Source organism: Phyllobates terribilis, unplaced genomic scaffold (genome assembly GCF_046119375.1).
Source record: "Phyllobates terribilis strain yellow unplaced genomic scaffold, ASM4611937v1 Scaffold_7__3_contigs__length_470593459, whole genome shotgun sequence".
Lineage (NCBI taxonomy): Eukaryota > Metazoa > Chordata > Amphibia > Anura > Dendrobatidae > Phyllobates > Phyllobates terribilis.
In genome coordinates, this window is record NW_027362767.1 from 66,380,235 (window position 1) to 66,400,979 (window position 20,745).

General features: G+C 45.3%; 1 protein-coding gene across 3 annotated transcripts in view; it reads left to right on the top strand.

The window, feature by feature from the left end:
* Positions 1-287: 287 nt before the first annotated feature.
* The window catches only part of PPP2R5E (protein phosphatase 2 regulatory subunit B'epsilon), a 59,170-nt gene continuing 38,712 nt past the window's right edge, over positions 288-20,745 (top strand). The window contains exons 1-2 of one of the 3 annotated variants that reach the window (XM_073638697.1): positions 288-750; positions 13,692-13,855. In XM_073638697.1, the coding sequence (XP_073494798.1) occupies positions 13,699-13,855 (157 nt within the window). In that variant the 5' untranslated portion in view covers positions 288-750; positions 13,692-13,698. The remainder of the gene's footprint in view (positions 751-13,691; positions 13,856-20,745) is intronic. The other 2 variants (XM_073638696.1, XM_073638695.1) reach the window with 2 other exon arrangements.

The following is a 20,745-nucleotide window of genomic DNA, read 5'->3' on the forward strand; positions in this document are numbered from 1 at the left end:
ATCGCCTCTTGTGCACCAGCCTGTGTCAGTACAGTCACTGCATGGCCCTCTGCTGTGAAGTTTCACTCTCAGTAGTTTCCCCCACTGAGAGGAGAAAACAACACCCCATTCCTGCACAGCGTTTCCCGCCCTTCCCCCTCTTCCATACGGGCACTTCCCGCACCGACCAATCCCACAGCCCCTTCAGCAGAGCTCTGCGTTCTCACACTAGCCTGCTAGGCTTCGGGCCCTGGCCTCTCTGCTGCTGTGGAAGCTGCCGCGCCGCAGCCAATCACAGGGCGGCCTCCTTTTGAACCTGCCGTTTCGTCAGCACAGGGCTGGGCGGGGTCGCGGATCCGGGCAGGTTAGGTTGTGTTTGTGTTCTGTGTGCCATGGACTCAGCCCAGTGATATTGACAATAGAGAGGAAATTGACAAGAGGGGGGCCCGTCCTGACCGCACCGCGCCGCTCCTCGCCCTCTGCCCCCCGGGGACAGACGCAGCCCAGGCCCGGGGAATGTGACTCTGCCCGGGATTCTGTGTCAGGGATTTTCGAGGTGATTGTGAACGGAAGGAGGATTATCCCGGGCTCAGGAGCGAGCTGCTGCTGCCGGGGAAGCGCTGAGGCCTACACCGAGAGCAGAGCCACCGACAGCGGGCAGCGGGACGGAGAGAGCCCCCCTGCCAGCAGCCAGAGGGACGGAGAGAGCCCCCTGCCAGCAGCGCGGCCACCGGAGACCCTGCACATCTGAGCCCGAGCAGGAGCTCCAAGGTGAGGCCGCAGCCCTGTGTGTGTGTGTGTGTGTATGTATGTGTGTATATATATATATATATATATATATATATATATATATGTATGTATATATATATATATATATATATATATATATATATATATATATATGTATGTATGTGTGTATATATATATATGTATGTGTGTGTGTGATCAAGAGCTCCAAGGTGAGGCCGCAGCCCTGTGTGTGTGTGTATGTATGTGTGTATATATATATATGTGTGTGTGTGATCAAGAGCTCCAAGGTGAGGCCGCAGCCCTGTGTGTGTGTGTGTGTGTGTATATATATATATATAATGTGTGTGAGCAATCAGGAGCTCCCAGGTGAGATCACAACCCAGTGTGTATGTACCTGTGTAACATATATAATCTTACACACACTGTGCAGGCCGCTTTGGCTTTTGGAGCTCCTGATCACGTACATACTAGTCTGTGATCAAGAGTTTTGAGAGCCACATCCTGCACATTGCATACAGCAAGATGGGCAGCTACCCCCCCCCCCCCTCCTGAGTGTGTATGTATGCTATGTAGTACACTATGAGTGTTATTACATGTAGAAGATAGATGGGGGGTGTATACCCTTCACCATTCTTCTTACAAGGTCCCAGGAGAGAGAGAGATTATAATAACAAAAAGGGGGAGGCAGCACACTGCATATAGGTATCAAAATTACATGCAGACTTTATTCTGCCCCTGTGTGAAAGAGCTCTGGTTGTATATACATGTCATAGAATGTATGTGGGGGATGTACACACTCCCTCTCCTGTTTGTGTATATGTGGTGCTACATGTAGCAGATACATGATGAGGTGGACACCTTTCACTCATTTTCTTGCAAGGCCCCAGTGTGTATGTAAAGCATATATGGACATGTCATGTATTTACATAGATACATGCAACAAGTGGCGTAGTCATATTAGAATGTGTGTGTGTAATATGTATATGATGTATGTGCACCAAAAAATGTGACAAATATCCCTCATCCACTTTTATTACTATTTTTTTTTTTTAAATATATTTTTATTTGCATGTAAATTCACTATATGACGCAAGTATTGGGGCACATCCTAAAGGAAACCTATCATGTGAAAAAATACTATAAACCTGCAGATATGGGTTTAATCTGCAGGTTAATAGTGTTCTGAACCTGCCTGGTGCTGGCACTTACAACCCTATTGACGGGAGGAAATTTAACTTTATTCCCCCGGCGGCGTTTGGCTTTCAGTCATGGGCGCGGCACGGGTTCAGTTACCGCTCAGTGTGTAGAGAGTGACGGATGTAACCACCTCGCCCGTGGCAATGACTGACAGTCGGCTCACCGTTAAGACTGGGTGTCAGTCACTGCAGGGGGCACGGTTACAGCCGCCGCTCTCTAAACATGGGGGGGGGGGGGGGACTGAACCCGCGCCGGTGCTGCCCCTCTCACGGTAAGCTGAACGCTGCCTGGAGGAATAAAGTGCACTGCAGAGTCCAGACCTCCTCTGGTATAACATCAGCACAAACACTGGACCTCCGCCGGGAGTTTAAAGGCTGAGCAGCTGTATGCAGCCGTACATCACTAAGCACAATGCCAAGCATCGGATGAAGTGGTGTAAAGCCAACACCACTGGACTCTGGAGGAGACGTGTTCTGTACAGTGATGGATCATACTTCTTTATGTGCATTTGATGGACGAGTCTTTGGTGAATGCCAGGAGAATGTTATCCCCTGACTGCATTTTACCGCTGTACTGTTTGGTGGAGAAGGGGGATAACGCTATGAAATTGTGTTGCAGATGTTGGCCTATTAGTTCATATGAAGGGAAACCTTAGTGTTTCAGTATATCAGACATCGTGGACCATTGTAATTTCCAGCTGTGCTTCCCAGTGCACCAGGTCTATACAGACATGGTTAGGGGAATTTAGTGAAGGAACATGACTGGCTGCACAGAGCCTGGACCTCAACCCCATCCAAACCTTTTTGGATGAACTAGAACAGAGATTGTGATCCCGGCCTCTCCCCAACATCAGTGTCTGTACTCACAAATGCTTTTATAGATGAAGGGGCAAAAACTCCCACAGACATTTGTAGAAAACCCTCCCAGAAGATCGGGAGAGGTTATAGCTGCAGAGCGCCAACGTCCATATGAAACATGCACTGCCTGTATGGACACAAGTGTTGGAACTTCTCCACACTACAGACAGCAGCTTTTACCATGTCCCATTGCAAATTTATAAACATTAAAGAAGCACGCCTTCTCCTCCTCTTCCCATCAAAGTTTTTATCCTCTTAATATATTGGAATCATCATATTATACAGCACTGTGTACATACAATTGCTCATTTTGCCTTTCTCTGCTCTATATAGAAACCGGAAGTCTCTTGTCCCTGCATTTATCATTCCCCTATTCATCTCCTGACCCATCTGCTCCCTCCTGTCAGTGACTTTTGCAGTGACTCATGCAGAGAAAATTGACCTCCTGTTTCTACATAGAGCTTAGAAGGATTCAACTAGACATAATGGAAAAGAGAAGGATTAATTGGGTAGAAAGGCAAAATGAGCAATTGTAAGTGCACAGAGTTATATAATCTGATGACTGCAATATATTAGGAGGCTAAAACTTTGAGAGGAGGAGGAGGAGTACTTCTTTAATGTCTATTAATTTACAATGGGACATGATAAAAGCTGCTGTCTGTAGTGTGGAGACGTTCCAAAACTTGCATCCATGTAGTGTGTAATATTGTAGTGATTGAATATGATTCGGATACTTCTTATATATGGATATTAGTTTCTAGGTTTCTCTTCTTTTCGGGGCACCCTGGTTTGAAGAAAGGTTAAATTAGACGGCACAGTGGAGATTCGGTTCCTGGGGCGTTCTGCTGTGCGGGGGGCAGTGTTACTTGGCTCTGTGTATCGGTGACTGTGACAACGCGCTGCCTATATATATATATATATATATATATATATATATATATATATATATATATATATATATATATATATATATATATATATATATATATATATATATATATATACACAGATCAATGGAAAACTGCAGCGCTGCCTCCCTGATTCTTGCACATTGTTACACAGGGTGGGGGGAGAGAGAAACTTCTGCTGTGGCAACATTTTTTTGCTTGTTTTATTTGGGGTGGTTTACTACTAGATGCTATGATGGGTTATGCAAGTGCAGGATATTCACATTTGTCCGCTGCAACCTATTACGGGCCTCGGTGGTCATGCCAGCGCCTGATGTGCATTGCACAAGACTGCTGAGGTCAGTGATTGGCTGCAGCGGTCACGTGCGTCTATGCCTCATCACAGCAGGAAATATACAGGTTTTTTTTTGTCTATCACCTTCCCTCCCATTAGCTAATTTGTTTTCTATTCCTGAATAAAGTGATTTAGGCTATGTTCACATGTTGTGTTTTTGCTGTATTCTATTTTTTTTTTATTTTTAATGCAATTTAAAAATTTCTTTTTACAGTATCAGCCAAAGCTATGAGCTATTTCAGAAATCTCGTGCACACTTTTTAAAATTTTTTTTTTTTACAGACTGAATTGTTAATTTGCAGCGTGGCAGTCATTTAAGTGTTTTGGCAGCGTTTTTTTTTTTTTCACCAATGGAAAGCAATAAGAAAGTGAAAAAACATAGCTAAGCGTTCTTGGTGAATATAACTAACTTTATTAGACATGTACTCTAGACAAATCACACTAGTAATCCGCATCAAAATAAAAATGCTGAAAAATTTGTGTTTTGACTGCTGGAAAAAAAAAACATTGCAAAAACGCAACATTAAAGGGATTCTCAGTGACTTTTGATAGTTGGGCAGCCTACTGCGTGAGTAAGTCATGCTGCTGTGGAAGTCATTGGCGCTTGTATGGACGAGCCGCCGCTCTATTATTGTGCCGTAATGAGGATCCCGGAGTCTGGGCTCCAACTAGTCAAATCTGATCAGAGTTAAGGCAATGGAGAATCCCTTTAACATGATTTGTAGCCTTGCTGTATAAGTTCTCACTCACTTCTCCGTGTCCAGCATGTAGTGATGTGCAGCTGGCTGCTCGGGGGCCGTATTCAGCCCTGGGTCTCTGCTGTCTCCTCCTTCGCCTGGAGCACAGGACCCCATGGATTTTACTGATGCCCTTCTTCTCATTCTGCATGCATATATTGCCCCCAGTCCTGCTGACAGTTGGGCGTCCTGTGCTCCCTCTTTCTTGGCTGGAGTTGGTCATAGATGCAGTTTTGCTCATCTTCCACCTCTGATGCGGCACCTTAGTTGTGGTCCCCAGGCTACATTCAGGTGCCCCCAATAATATGACAGAAAGGCCGGGGCTGTTGTAGAGCGTGCATTGCCCTGTGTGACATTACACCAGCCACGGTGCTGATTTATGTCTTGCTATTCAGGTTATTTTTGTTGGGAGCTATGTTCTGCACGGTCAGTCTTTTTTTTTCTTCTTCTTCCCCTCCACCTCTTGCACTTGTTTCCCCCATTACGTAGGAGCACATGACGGCTCGGGTGGTAGGCCTGCCCTCCTGCATACCTAGCATAGATGCACGGCGAGCGGCACAAACTGCAATTACAGGAAAATCACGTTTGTTGTTTCTCACGTGGAAACGCTGCTGAATGAACAGATTAATTCCACCGCTTTACAGCGTGCATCAGGGTGGAAGGGGTTAAGAGATCTTGCGCCCATCAGCGGCCTTAATAATTGATAAGGCAGGTGATAGAAAGTGCTACTAAATATACAGGAGGCAAGTGTGTACAGGCCTCAGTGACTGACGGCCTTTGTGTATGGGGACACTATGGTAGATTGGACACTTGCTGCTATCGGAGAGCTCCCAAATCTCTGCAGATGGCGCAGCGGCAGCGTCACCCAGGCCTGGTATTATACATGGCACATGCTAGGTGAGGGACCCTGAAGCTTCAAGTTACAAGTCTGCACAGATGACGTGTATTGTATTCAGTGTTGCTTTTTTTTTTCTACAAAATGTCTTCTAGCCGGGCCACTGCAAGAGCAGATTTGGCTACTGGAGTGGGGTAGCTGGCACCTGACGTGCAATGGTAGGTTTATACAGGACCGAATCACTTCAGATTTTTCCTGCAGATTTGTAAAATCCTCAGCGGATTACATCACCATACATGAGCACGAGAGGTTACTGATCTCATCCACATGCTGCCACTGTATCCAGTTTAGAAATTAGCAAACAGTGCGGATTGTCACCAGATGACACCACTGTCAATGCAAGGTGAAACCTGCAAAATGATCTTCATGCAATGCCTGCAGATTTTGGTGGGGATTTGCTGTGAGCGGCTGCAGATTTTCAATGGGAAAAATCTGTCAAGTGTGGACTCTTTAAGGGCTTTGTCTTGTGAAAATAAGTAGGTGATATTTTGTTAATCGGCAGGGGGTCTCACTGCTAAGACCCGCACCGATCAGCTGAACTGGGCACGTTCAGTGCACATGTGCGACCGCTGCTCCATTCATTCCCTATAGGGCTGTTGAGCGGTGCACCTGTTTGTCCATTGAAGTAAACATGTATGTTCAGCCAACGTGGGTGTGCATGATTGGGCCCGAGTATTGGGCGATTGCTGCTGAAATAGCCATCACTGGAAACACAGGAAAGGTCTGAAGTGCTGCTAGATCACTTACAGAGATCTAGCCTTTCTGCTTCTTTCCATCAGAAAATCAATTAGTAGTGTGCTTCATCATTTACACTGTAAGCTCCACCTAAACATTGTAGATCCTGTACACAGACATTTAGTCAGGGAATCCTATATACCTATGAACACCTTTTTATCCCCTGACAATCCCACAGGCTGACCAGATGAATGGCTGACCATGAAAAATAAGGACCGCTCCCATCTGCCTCAGTGAGAACTGCTGTCATTGAGTGGGAAAACTCCAGTGGAGCACCAACCCCCTCCCCTATTTGACATTTTTGTGCCCTACTGGGGTCTTAATATTGGTCTGATCTGGTGTCAGCTGGCAATGTTCACTTTTTGAGTCCAGGACGTAAAGGATCTGCTGGTAAAGTCTTAGCACCAGATATCGCGGGACACCTTAAGGCGTCTTTGTATAGTCCATGTCTTAACGGGTTGGAGATGTTTTAAGAGCACAGGTGGGTTTATGACATATTGGACGAGTGCTATAAATTCTCCGGCTGATCTGTGTGTATTAGGACGTTTTATTGATGGCTGTATGCAGGGAGCTCTCCCTCTATACGACGCTCCTCTGTTCTTCTGCTACTTTCTCTCTCCTTCCCTTAGAGCCCATTGATCGGTTCCAGAGGCACATTTAGAAAACTGTCCCCTGTCTCCACTGCTGCCGCTGCTTTTATAATGAAAATCAAGGACACTTTTGAATTGATTGAGGGGGGGTTCAGTTGTGCAACTTTTCTAAAGCTCAGAACAGTTCCATGGGGTCCCAGTATACTAAAGCTTGATTTTTCCCATGTATATTATACTGTAAGCTTGCCTCTTATACTATATGAATTACTTTATAGCACAGTTTACATTTAGATGACCCGACTCTGTTGCTGCCTCCGATGACCCAGTAAAGTTGCATTTATGTGTATCGGAGGGGCGCCTTCTTCTTGACACTGGATGCTGCACATCCTAACATTAACACACAATTTGATTTTACTATCACAAGGGTTTACCCTTTCAGAAACATTAATGGGAGCTCGTAATTGAAGGATGGCCTTTTCACCAGTCTTGAGAATGAAGTCCTTTCTTTTTGCTTGCACCACTTCTTGGCCTGGTATTGGGCTAAGAACCTACAGCCTAGCCCCCGGCCAGCACCGCTATTGTAAAAGACAGAAGAATACCTGTAATTGGCCATTATATGACTTGTATTCTGCATTATTTTATTATTTTTTTCCACTTTTCTCCTAGCCATGCTCTGTTTCTAACTTTCAGTCACCAGTGGGTGGAAACCAGCTGCAATGATGTCTCCCATACACGGCACACGCAGACATGAGCGATTCTTGATCCCCTTTCTCTGTGACCCATAATTGACGAAATAACACATTTAAAGGGGTTCTCAATAAAAAAATATATATTTTTTTCCAATTCTTGTTTGGTTATTACTTTACCTGTGCCCCATTACAGAACTATGGGGGACATTACTGGGTATAGAGGGGGTGGACAAGCAGTACAAAGCCTAACATTGTACTAATTTAATGTACTTGGTAATTAATAAAAAGAAAAAACACATTTTGTGTAAGTGCATTTAATGGCGTTATCTGCTGAGAACATAAGCACATGTTAGAGGGGGTCTGGTCCACATTTTGGGATACCCGTCCTTGTACTATATGGCCGACCTTACCTCTAAGTATTGGTCGTGTACCACCCTACTTCCCTGCAGCGTCTGACAACCCGTTTCTATGAGCAGTTGTCTCACCGATCTCTATTACTATCTGTTGTCAGTGCCTTTTGGGTATAAGGAGCAATTTAGCCAGAGCCATCAGCAGGAACTTTCCTTACACGATCTATCGATCACTTTTATATATCTATCTAGACTCTTCCTCATCCTCTGCATTGCTTGTGCATACAGGACACAATACCCAGCGGCGCTGATCCCCTTTTCGCTTGCATATTGCCTGCACTTCAGACTGTTCTCGTTCACTTTTTATATAGACAGAAGGTTTATACGTCAAGTACATTACAAAACTCGAGCACAGTCCCGAGAGAGAGGAATCCAGCGGCACGGACACTCTTCCAGTGCTTTTATTACGTATTCATTATATCGCTCTGCGCTCTGGAGGACAAGTGCACCTGGTGGCCTATGGCTGCTTCGTGCGCTCGCGTGCTTTCTCAGACCTTTAAGCGGCATGCGTGCATGGATCTCGCCTCGGATGCAGAAATTCGTTGCTTAGACTCGAGTTCACATTCTACATTTTGAATGGAGAGAATTTTGCTTTATAATTACATCTTTGGTTCAGAAAGAGGATTGATGCCATTACTATTTCTTTGACCCAGCAATAAACCCACCGACTAATCCTTAAAGGGGTTGTCCGATATAAACAATCACATACAGTGGGGAAGATAAGTATTGGATACACTGCCGATTTTGCAAGTTTTCCCACCTACAAAGAATTGAGAGGTCTGTAATTTTTATTGTAGGTACACTTCACCTGTGAGAGACAGAATCTAAAAAGAAAAAACCGAAAATCACATTGATTTTTTTTTTAATAATTAAATTGCATTTTATTGCAGGAATCCAGGATTCTGGATCACAGACCTGTTAGTTTTTCTTTAAGAAGCCCTCCTACTCTGCACTCATTACCTGTATTAATTGCACCTGTTTGAACTCCTTACCTGTATAAAAGACACCTGTCCACACAATCAATCACACTCCAACCTCTCCACAATGGCCAAGACCAAAGAGCTGTCTAAGGACACCAGTGACAATATTGTAGACCTGCACAAGGCTTGGATGGGCTACAGGACAATAGGCAAGCAGCTTTGTGAGAAGGCAACAAATGTTGGCACAATTTATTAGAAAATGGAAGAAGTACGAGATGACTGTCATTCTTCCTCGGCCTGGGGTAAGGATGATTCCGAGAGGTCAGGAATCGGCCCCGAACTACACGGCAGGACCTGGTCAATGACCTGAAGAGAGCTGGGACCTCAGTCTTGAACATTACTGTTAGTAACACACTGCGCCGTCATGGAATAAAATCCTGTAGGGCACGCAAGGTCCCCCTGCTCACGCCAGCACATGTCCAGGCCCGTTTGAAGTTCGCCAATGACCATCTGGATGATCCAGAGGAGGCATGGGGGAAAGTCATGTGGTCAGATGAGTCCAAAATAGAACTTTTTGGTATAAACTCCACTCGCCGTGTTTGGAGGAAGAAGGTGGAGTACAACCTCAAGAACACAGTCCCAACCGTGAAGCATGGTGGGGGAAACATCATACTTTGGGGTGCTTTTCTGCAAAGGAGACAGTACAACTGCACCATATTGAAGGATAGGGTCATGTATCGCTAGATTTTGGCCAGCAACCTCCCTCCCTCAGTAAAAGCATTGAAGATGGGTCGTGGCTGGGTCTTCCAGCATGACAATGACCCGAAACACACAGCCAGGGCAACTAAGCCGTGGCTCTGTAAGAAGCATTTCAAGGTCATGGAGTGGCCGAGCCAGTCTCCTGACCTGAACCCAATAGAAAATCTTTGGAGGGAGCTAAAACTCAATATTGCCCAGAAACCTGAAAGAAATGGAGAAGATCTGTATGGAGGAGGGGGCCAAAATCCCTGCTGCAGTGTGTGCAAACTTGGTCAACGACTACAAGAAACGTCTGACCTCTGTAATTGCAAGCAAAGGTTTCTGTACCAAATATTAAGTTCTGTTTTTCTATTGTATCAAATACTTATTTCATGCAATAAAATGCTAATTAATTATGTAAAAATCTTACAATGTGATTTTCGTTTTTTTATGTTTCGATTCTATCTCTCACAGGTGAAGTGTACCTACGATAAAAATTAGAGACCTCTCCATTCTTTGAAGGTGGGAAAACTTGCATAATTGGCAGTGTATCCAATACTTATTTTCCCCAATGTATCCTTTGGATTGATGAGGAGATTGATCTGTGGGGAGCTGACTGCTGGGACCCACACCGATTGTCAGTACGGGGGGAAGTTTTCATCCCCATTAAAAGGGAGTGACAGTGCATGTGTTGGATAATTGCCGCTCCATTCATTCCTCATGCAGCTTTTTCCGGAAGCCCCATCTAGAGAATTGAATTTGGTGACCCAATTTTCCGCTTCACTTTGTAATTGAGAGAAGTGCCCCATGAGGGTTTAAATTTCCCAATCTGATGACCAGTAGGGAACCCCACAGATCAGGTAGTTATCACTTGTCCTCTGGATATAACTCCTTTTCACTGGACAACCCCTTTAAAGGGAACCGGTCTGAAGGATTTAACTACTGTATGGTTGTGTCGATCGGAGTAGAACGATAAAAATGAAAGCAGGTTTTGTAGTAATCCAATGTTTCAGGGCTGAGAAATCAAGCCTTGAAGACTCATGCAAATTAGCCTGGAAGTGCATTGGGGGCGTGTCATTGCACCCCAAGTGCATCAATCTGCTCTTTCTTGCATATTTGCATGTGGCTTTAAAGCTTGATTTCTCAGTGCTGGCACATCCCATCACTACAAAACTGGTCTCCTTTATATTGCTGTGCTAGGACCTATCCAGCCGTACTGCTGGTAGTTAGAGTTGGGTAATTGTCCTTTTTAACAAGGTAATGATAGATCCTTAATGCCCACAGTAAGCTGCTTGGTTAGTACAACCACAGTTCACACTACGGGTCTACCGGAGCCAAGCTGGCTGCAGGGAGCAATAAAGCTGCAATTAATGCTCAGACCAGGTTCACATGGGGTAACCTTGAAAAAATCCTCAGGTAAATTGCTTGTATTAATGTGTTTCTCCCCTCAATGCAGTAAAGGAAAAATCTGCACCAGACGGGGCTGACTGGTAGCCCGGCCTCAGATCTCCGACATTTACTATATTGGTGAGGTGCATAGAGCTTGTGGCCCACCACTGCTGCAAATGGCAGACTCGGGACCTCCTGCTTTTGTTTTGGGCGAGGATGATGATGGTGGCGGCCAAACAGAAAAGTCCCAATTCTATTTATTCCATACTTAACCCTTTAGTGCCGTGAGGTTCTCTCCTCCTGTCCCACATGCATATAATGTTCTGCGTTACTTCATGGGACCTGATCGCATCCTTGGTTCCGGAGCAGAGCCGTGCTGCTTTCTTTCTCTCCCAAGCCCTTGTTCTTTACTTGGATGCCCATTTGTGCTTTGTCAGTTTTTGGTTTTTGGATGTAGATCTGATACCATTAATTAGCGGCTAATGCAAAGAGTGCAGTGCAGCAAATCAGGCCGCCGACTTCAAGGTAATAGATCGCCTAGATCTCAGTGATATAACTAGGTACTGCAAAATATTAATTTTCTTCTAATATGTTTTTATCTTTGATGTTGATTTTCCTCCTCCCACATGATAATGGAGGCGGCCATCTTGCCAGGTCAACTGCTTACATAATTCAGAGATGCTTCACAGCAGCCATATGAACTACGGGACACATTATACTAAATATTCATTGATTTCTATGGGACTGTATTGTGGGCATGTTTTGTGATCTGTGCAGATGGCTTTTAAAGCATAGATTTCATTGCAGGTGATTTTTCAGAATAAACAGTCGTGTGTGTACACACACTATTTGATCTTTATGTGACTTGTATCCAGTTTTTTTCCCACTAATTTGCACTCTACAGGCTTTTTCTTTAAGCTGTCTCTGAGCTGGTGGGTGGAGGCTAGCTGTCTCCCATACACAGCACATACAGAAACCAGGGATTCCTGCTCTCCTTTCTCTATGCAGCACATGTTCAGAAGCGGCAGCATGGAGGATATCATACAGCAGCATGGAGGATATCATACACCAGCACTGAGCAGTGTATCTGTGAATCCAGCAAAACTGAATCACTAGAAAACAGCAGCACTATATCCCCAGCATCTCTTTCACCTTCTGTGTCTATAGTCTTCAGTAGGCAGCTGTAATCTGGCACCCCACTCTGCCGTCCATCCGTTGTTTTTATTCTTACCAAGATGGTTTTTATGTATATATAAAGTAAGTTTGTTAAAACAATGACTTTCAGGCACATAAAGGTCTGCCCTACCATTGTGATACTTTGTGATAACTGCTGGACAGAGCTATATAGACCAGGGAGTGTCACTGTATTATGAGGCTGAGTAGGCAATGTGAAAACTGCAAGATTTCAGGGGTTTGCTTGTCTAAATAGTGATGTAGAAAAGAAATGCAGAAAAAAATATTTTCAACCTAATGATTTAGTGGCACATTGCCTCTAAAGAGAGATTCCTGCTTGGGGCTAGGTTCACTTTTTTTTTTTCTGCAAGATTCTAATTTAAAACGTAATATCCGGGAAATATAAAGCAAACTACATATAATGCATGCTTGTTTAGGTGTGTGTATTATATTTTATATGTTATATATATTTCTATAATATTTTTAATCTGGTTTTCACAAATGCTACTTAAAAGAAAAAAAAAATTAATTGAATTACCTAACTTGTAACTTGCATAAATTTCAAGCATTTTTTAGAAGGCTTTTTTTGGGTCACACATTTTTAGCATGCCTTTATTTAAGATGTTTTTTGTCACCTGTGCATGGATAAATGTCTGAAATAAGATGCTGTACTTTTTTTATTTTTAAAGGGGTTGTCCACTACTGAGCAAACCCCTTCTTAACCAATTCAGGGGCCCATACACAATAGAGCCAATGCATACTCTCCTCCCACAATGGCCTCCTTCCAACGATGTCTGTGCTGTTATTTCTGGTTGGTCACCTGACCTTATTGTGTCTCGTGACCGCTGCAGCCAATGAGCGGATACTGACTGTCTGCAGCTCCTCGATATTCCATCAGTGGATGTCCGCCCTAATGAAATAATTAAAGCTGCAACCGGTCAGCATCGGCTCACAGGAGACTCGCCTGCAACAAAACTGTAATATGTGACCCAGCGGCCACTTTAATAGTCCATGTCCGCCAGAGCAGAGCCCTGCAAATCTCCTGCTAACCACCAGCATGACGTAAGTCATGCGTCACACCAGGCCTACTAATCCTGAGAGTCGCGAGGAGGTGGTAGGAGGTTTGCGGACGGCGGTGCTGGACCAGGGTCCTCTGAATCTTTTTGCTCAACCCTACAAAATATGAATTGGTGTGCGCAGCTGACGGGGATCTCCCCCCAATCCTCCTCTGTCAGCTGGATGCTGGCATGGTATAAACGATATCAAATCCGCTATGCTATAAGGAAACTGTCAACAAGCAGGTCACTTTACCTATTTGTTTTGAAAGCGAACGCAAAATACAAATTGATCATTACTGATTTATTTATTTTTTTTGTCATCTTGTCTCCAGTAGGGATATGTCCTCAGCACCAACCACTCCTCCATCAGTGGATAAAGTAGACGGATTTTCACGGAAGTCCGTCAGAAAAGCCCGGCAGAAGAGGTCGCAGAGCTCTTCACAGTTTCGGTCTCAGGGCAAGCCTATAGAGTTAACGCCTCTGCCTCTGCTTAAAGGTAAGTGCTCGAGCCGTACGGGGGCTGCAAGAGAAGCATCTGACACTGCGGCTGGTGGTCCTGTGGAAACCCATGATGGATGCCACCGGACAGACGTACCAGCCAGACAGGCCCTCAGTATACTGATTGGGATTTCCCTAGGTGTCGCACACGGTGTAATTGTTCTTAATTGCAGCATCCATCAGAGCCGACCTATTTACATAATCGTCCAGTGTCTGATAATGAAATTTTTAATGTGTGCGTTCAATGAGCATCATGGCCCCGGTGCTCCTGCCTGAAAACTTCAGTGCTAGGTCCTGAAAAAACCGGCTGCTGCCGACCCTCTGATTGCCGCTGCCGCCGCCGTCCCTGCGATTTGTGCCGCCGACCCTGTGATTGCCCCTGCTGCTGCCGCCGAATGGGTTTTCATATTTTGTGAAACCTTTATCTCTCATGTTAAATTGAAAAAAAAAAAAAAGAACTCTGCATTACTCCCCTTTCCCAGGTCCAACACTGATTCTCTGCCACTGCTCTCTGTGTCCATTATTGTCTATATGACAGCACAGCAGCCAATCAGGGAGCTTAGCGGTTCTTTCCAAATTACTGATTGACTGCAGCATTGTCTACGTGATTTCAGCAGTGTGGACAGTGACGGAAATCCGGAGCAGTGGCAGAGACACCTTGCTGGACCCAGGGAGGGAGAGTAAGGCACATGTTTTTTTACAAACTGTACCTGGGGACGTTCTCTCCAAAACCGGAAAAGCACTTGCGCTATTCACCCCCCACACACCTACCTGTACGCTCATCTGAGCATGCTTGTGTTATGTATGGGGGAGGGGAAGCAAGTCGTGGTGACGCCTCTGGCAGCTGCTTGTCTCTAGCGGTAACTAAGAGATGGGTTTCTGAAGGTGAACGAGCCCCATCCTTCTCTCTCAGTATTGTATTGTGGGGTCACGTTAGATGGCGGCTTCCTCTGAAATCGGCCGGTTTTTGTAATTCTACCGGTGTGTTTGGCGCCTTTATTGACACGATGAAATGGTCTGCTCTGGCCGCCATTCATGTGGATTGCAGTAACTCTGCAGGTTACCTGGGGGTCATCATCAGGAGCGGAGGTTACACGCCGGCCTTCATCATCAGTTCTGTCTCTGCTCGGTCTCCAGGTGTGAGCCGGGAGCCCTCCTGTTGTGACGCCACTTCCGCTTTAGTTTTTTAGTGAATTAATTAGGGTGTGCTAAGCTCCGAACCTCACCCGTGTTATTTTTTTTATTTTAGAAAGCTTCTTTTGGCATGTTGATTTTCCTTCTTTTAGGACATCTGCATTGTGGGTTGGTTACATGATTGACAACAGCTTTAAGTTGAGTCTTTCCTCACCGTTGTACTATTCCTCTGTTATTCCTTCTGGAAATATTGGAATAAATGGAGAACTCTGTTTTTACTATTTCTCCTGTCAATACTTTTGGACAGTGTCAGTTTGTAGAGATGCACTCTATTGGGGAAATAGTAGTTTCCAGGAGGAATAGCAGTGGAATGATACAAGGCAGACTTCTGTTGCAAAGTGCTGCCTGGGTAATACAGATCTGTCAGGAGGATGGGCAGGTCCGCTGTGAATGTAATGGGGCTGGCGGTCTAACTTGTGCGCGGGGCAGTTTTGGGTAACAGTTTAGTACAGTGCCAGCCCTCTTAAGAGGTAGTATTTGCAGGGAGTCATGGCTGAGCATGCACCTGGCTCGCTGCAAGCAGCGCCTGTGTATCTTACTATATCGGCCATCTTTTTTTTATATCATATTATATTATACACGCGGTTTTGGAAAAGCTGCATGACAATTAATGACCTTCCCTTTTGCTGTTCCCTTTCCTGACACGTCTGTTATAAATGCTTGTATTCCCCATGCTGTAATCATTGTCTCTCGCTTTTTTTACGTTCTGCCGTCCCTCTGTTGTTCCTCCGGATTATTGATGAATACATTATCAGGGTGTACTGTTCCTTCCTGACTGGTAATGCCCAGTGTTCAATGTATACATTTCCAGGAGGGAAAACGGAGGAACCACACAGTGCAGTAATATGAAAAAGATGATCCGGGATTGTTATTTTATGAGGAATACGACCATTTACTCAACCAGATTTTTCAGGAGAGGGGACAGGTCCTCTTCAAAGGTGCTTGGTTGTAGACCGGCCCACCAAGGGACAGGCATGGCTTTATAGAAGAGAAGACCCCAGTGGCAGCAAGGCCCATGAGGAGCTGTAGGAGTTTAGGGATTATATAGAGGTGAGCGGATAAGTTTGCAAGGGCCTGGTCAGTACTCCGTGGCTGCTGGACCACCTCCTATCTGGCGGCATCCCCTCTTTTGATTAGCTGGCCTTGTGCGTAGGGTCATCGCTGCAGCAGGACACACACAACGTCACGTCAGGAGGGCAAATCAAGAGGAGCCTGGGCTGTTGGCTGGCAGGAGTCGATACACAGGGTGCCGGGCCGCTTGGCTGGCTGCCGAGCCGCCGTCCTGTGAATCGATTTGTTCATATTTAAAATATTCCCATTTGGCCGTGGTGGAATTGACTACATCCAGGTGTCATCCACTTCAGAAAAAGCCTCTAACTGCTTCTCTAACTCCTAATCATTTCCTACCGTAGCCCCTTGCCACCTTTACTGGTGGTCCCATGATGGGCCAGCCATCATCACCAGCTTGTCTAAAGTATGGAGCCTTAGCTGTGCCTCGTTATACACGGATACAGCACCAAGTACATTACTAAGCAGATGTGCCTTACAGGAGTCTCGGAAAGCTGGATGACTGTGACCGCTCTGGTGGCGGCTGTATGGGTTGATGGCCACTTTCTCAGAAGCTGGGAAAAAATGACTAAATTGAATTTACAACTTATTTAAATATCTTTTTTTGAGAGGAATATTGTGGCCAGAGATGAGTGTACTGGGAGACCTCACACTCATGGTCGTGTCTGCTCCGACGCGCGACCAGCGCTGCCGCACAGCTGGAAATACTTGAGGCCGCTGGCATGGTCTAATCAACTTTGCATGTACCCATAGACCGCACAGGGGATTTGTTGATGTCTGGTCTGTGCTAGAGATCTATAACCCGTCACGGGGTAATGGGCTGAGAAATGCCTGGTGCCCACATGTCAGGGGAAACCATCAGGACAGGAGCGGGCGGGCGGCCGGTGATAATGTACGGTCCTGTCCGCATTCCCCATATACATGGCATCTGATGTCGTCTGGTCGGCTATAAGATACAATGAATCCCACCAAAAGGGGGGGATACATTTTTTTTTTTTTAATAACATAACAAATCTATTAGGAAATTGCTTATAATGCAGTTCCATAATATGTAATATAGAAGCTCCAATTAAAAAACAAAAAACAAAACAGAAAACGGATCCTTGCCAACCGTAAAGTGATGGAATATCCTAGCGATCTGCTAAGAAAGTTATACCCTTCCTTGTCTTCTACTACAAAACCTAAAAGGAGTCCCGAGAAATAGAAGTCCTGAAGTGATCGGATTCCCCAGATTTCTTGGGCCTCCGTCCCAGTGATACAGCTGAAGAAATGTCTCCGTCAGTCAGTGACATCACGCCGATCAGCAAGTCCTCAGGAAGTCCACTCCCTTCCATGTTACAGCCAAGTGTGTCTGCAGATCAGCCGCCTGCTCGCTCCGGCTCCCAACCATCCGCGTCACTTCTCCTCCACTTACACTTCAATATGAATTGTTTTCTGTCTCGTCAATCACATCCTTTCATTTCTTACATGATTGGTAACCTGTTCGGACTAAGCTTAAGAATTACAGCCAATGCAAAAGCTTTTAAAGGGGTAACGAGCAAAAAAAAGTGTACATTAATAAGAATTTTTATATTCTAAATTCCCTTTAATCCGGCAGCTGAAAATCCTGACGGTCTTGCAAAGGATTGCAGTATATTGCAGGAGTACACGTACCCAGGGGCAGGAGACCTGGACAGAGGGAACCAATTAGGGAGAAATTCCTATGAAGAAAAAAAAAATTGCCTATTAGTAGATTTTGTGGTAAAGGAACCCGGTTATTTCAGTGAACCTGTGACCTGTCGTGGGTAGGTCTGGGTGCTGAGACCCCCACCAGTTGCTGACGTCTTGTCTCATTTTCTCAGCAGCGCAAGTACTTTGGGGTCCTAGCGACCTAAGGAATCATAATTTTAAGTGTTTCGGTAATAAAAATTAAAGCGACCTTTCTGCATTGACCGAATTTTTTTTACTATTATTTATTATTATTATAGCGCCATTTATTCCATGGCGCTTTACATATGAAAAAGGGACATGCATAGCAAAAACAATTACATTAATCTTGAACAAAAACGTGACAGTGACTGGTACAGGAGGAGCGAGGACCCTTCCTGCGAGGGCTCACAATCTACAGGGGATGGGTGAGGATACAGTAGGTGAGGGTAGAGCTGGTCGTGCAGCGGTATGGTGGAGCGAGGACCCTGCCCGCGAGGGCTCACAATCTACTGGGGATGGGTGAGGATTGAGCTGGTAGTGCAGCGGTATGGTGGAGCGAGGACCCTGCCCGCGAGGGCTCACAATCTACAGGGGATGGGTGAGGATACAGTAGGTGAAGGTAGAGCTGGTCGTGCAGCGGTATGGAGGAGCGAGGACCCTGCCCACGAGGGCTCAGTCTACAAGGGATGGGTGAGGATACAGTAGGTGAGGGTAGAGCTGGTGGAGCGGTGGTTACTGCAGGTTGTAGGCTTGTCGGAAGAAGTGGATCTTCAGGTTCCTTTTGAAGGTTTTCATGGTAGTCGAGAGTTTGATATGTTGGGGCAGGGAGCTCCAGAGTAGGGGGGATGCATGGGAGAAATCTTGTATATGATTATGGGAAGAGGAGATAAGAGAGGAGCAGAGAAGGAGATCTTGTGAGGGTCAGAGGTTGCGTGTAGGTAAGTACCGGGTGACTAGGTCACAGATATATGGGGGGAGACAGGTTGTGGATGGCTTTGTATGCAATGGTTAGGGTTTTGAACTGGAGTCTCTGAGCAATGGGGAGCCAGTGAAGAGATTGACAGAGAGAAGAGGCCGGGGAATAGCGGGGGGACAGGTGGATTCATCGGGCAGCAGAGTTTAGGATAGATTGGAGGGGTGCGAGAGCGTTAGAGGGGAGGCCACAGAGCAGGAGGTTGCAGTAGTCGAGGCGGGAGATGATGAGGGCGTGCACTAGTGTTTTTGTAGATTCGTGGTTTGAGGAATGTGCGGATCCGGGAGATATTTTTGAGTTGGAGTCAGCAGGAGGTGGAAAGGGCTTGGATATGTGGTTTGAAGGAGAGATCAGAGTCCAGGGTTACCCCGAGGCAGCGAGCTTGAGGGACTGGGGACAGTGGGCAGCCATTGACTTTGATGGGGGGAAATGGCAATTCTAATGTTTGTTTTCTTTTCCTTGGCGTTTGTTATATGGTTTAAATAATTTTTATATTTTAGATGCGATGATACAAAAATGTTTTTTTTTTTGTTTTGTTTTTAATAATTTTCTGCCATTATATATTTTTTTGTGAATCCATTTCTCCTGCTGTTGTTGCAAATGGAACAGACAACTGGTAGAAATGATAGGCAATTACCAAGACACCCCCTATAAAGGAGTAGTTCTGCAGGTGGGGACCACAGACCATTTCTCTGTTCTCATCCTTTTTGGCTGTTGTTTTGGTCACTTTTGCATTTTGCCATTGCTCTCACCCCTAGAGGTACAGTAGCATGAGGCGGTGTCTACAGTATAACCCACAGAAGTTGTTCAGGTAGTGCAGTTTTAGTAGAATTCCTGTTTTCTATATCAATGTAGCAGTACTCTAAATGCTAATCTATGTATAATTCCGCCCACATCCCTGATTGGCAGCTTCATATGTACACTTTCAGCAAGCTGCCAATCAGTGCTGGGAGCAGGGTTGGACCAATAGGCATGAGGCAACTAGTCCTGTAGTGATGATTTCCTGCTGATAAAACACTGGTTGTTTTGAAACTACAGCACACAGCCTAATAAATTACACATCCCTGTAGTCAGGCTCTTTTGTCCTTTGTTATTGTGCTCTCAGATTAAGGGCACAGCCCCACTATCAGTATTCGGTCAGTATTTTTTCTCAGGAGTGGGAGCCAAAACCAGGTGAGGAACAATCAGAGAAAAGGAATAATAGAAACAAGTCACCAATTCTGTATTTATCACCCACTCCTGAGAAAAAATACTGACCGAATACTGATAGTGGGGCCGAATACTGATAGTGGGGCCGAATACTGATAGTGGGGCCGAATACTGATAGTGGGGCCGAATACTGATAGTGGGGCCGTGGCCTAAATAGCAAAAACCTGCTGACAGATTCCCTATAATTTATACTGCATAAGATGAAGTAGCAAAAACCTAGAGCGGTTACAATGAGCGTCTCGCACTCTGGAGGACCTGACCTGTCCGACCTTACACACAGTCCATTGATATGAATGGGCACAGTGCAGTGCTGCATTTTCGCTGTGGTGGCGCTGCAGGTAATCAGGTCAGTTGCATCCTGATCACAGCCGATCACTCAGGATCACAGCGGGAGGCAATATATATAATGTGTATGAGGAATTGCTGCTCAGCCCATATTGCACAGCGTCATCCCAGCTAATTATCCCATACATCACACAGTATCTCCCCTATAATTGGCGGCTTCTATAGACACAGATGGGGATTGACTTGTGAAGAAGCAGAACCTGTTCCAAAAGTCACTTAAAAATAACTACATTTAAAATGTGATTGTTGTCTGCAGCCGGGGCCGTGTAACGCCGTGCAAACAAAACATTGTGCAAACCACCACAAAACCTTTTCTTGTTCGTGGACCGGCTAACCCAGTTTTATGAGGACAATGAAACCTTAGAAGATAGATTTACATATATGGAAAACAAAACCAAATCCTCCATGTA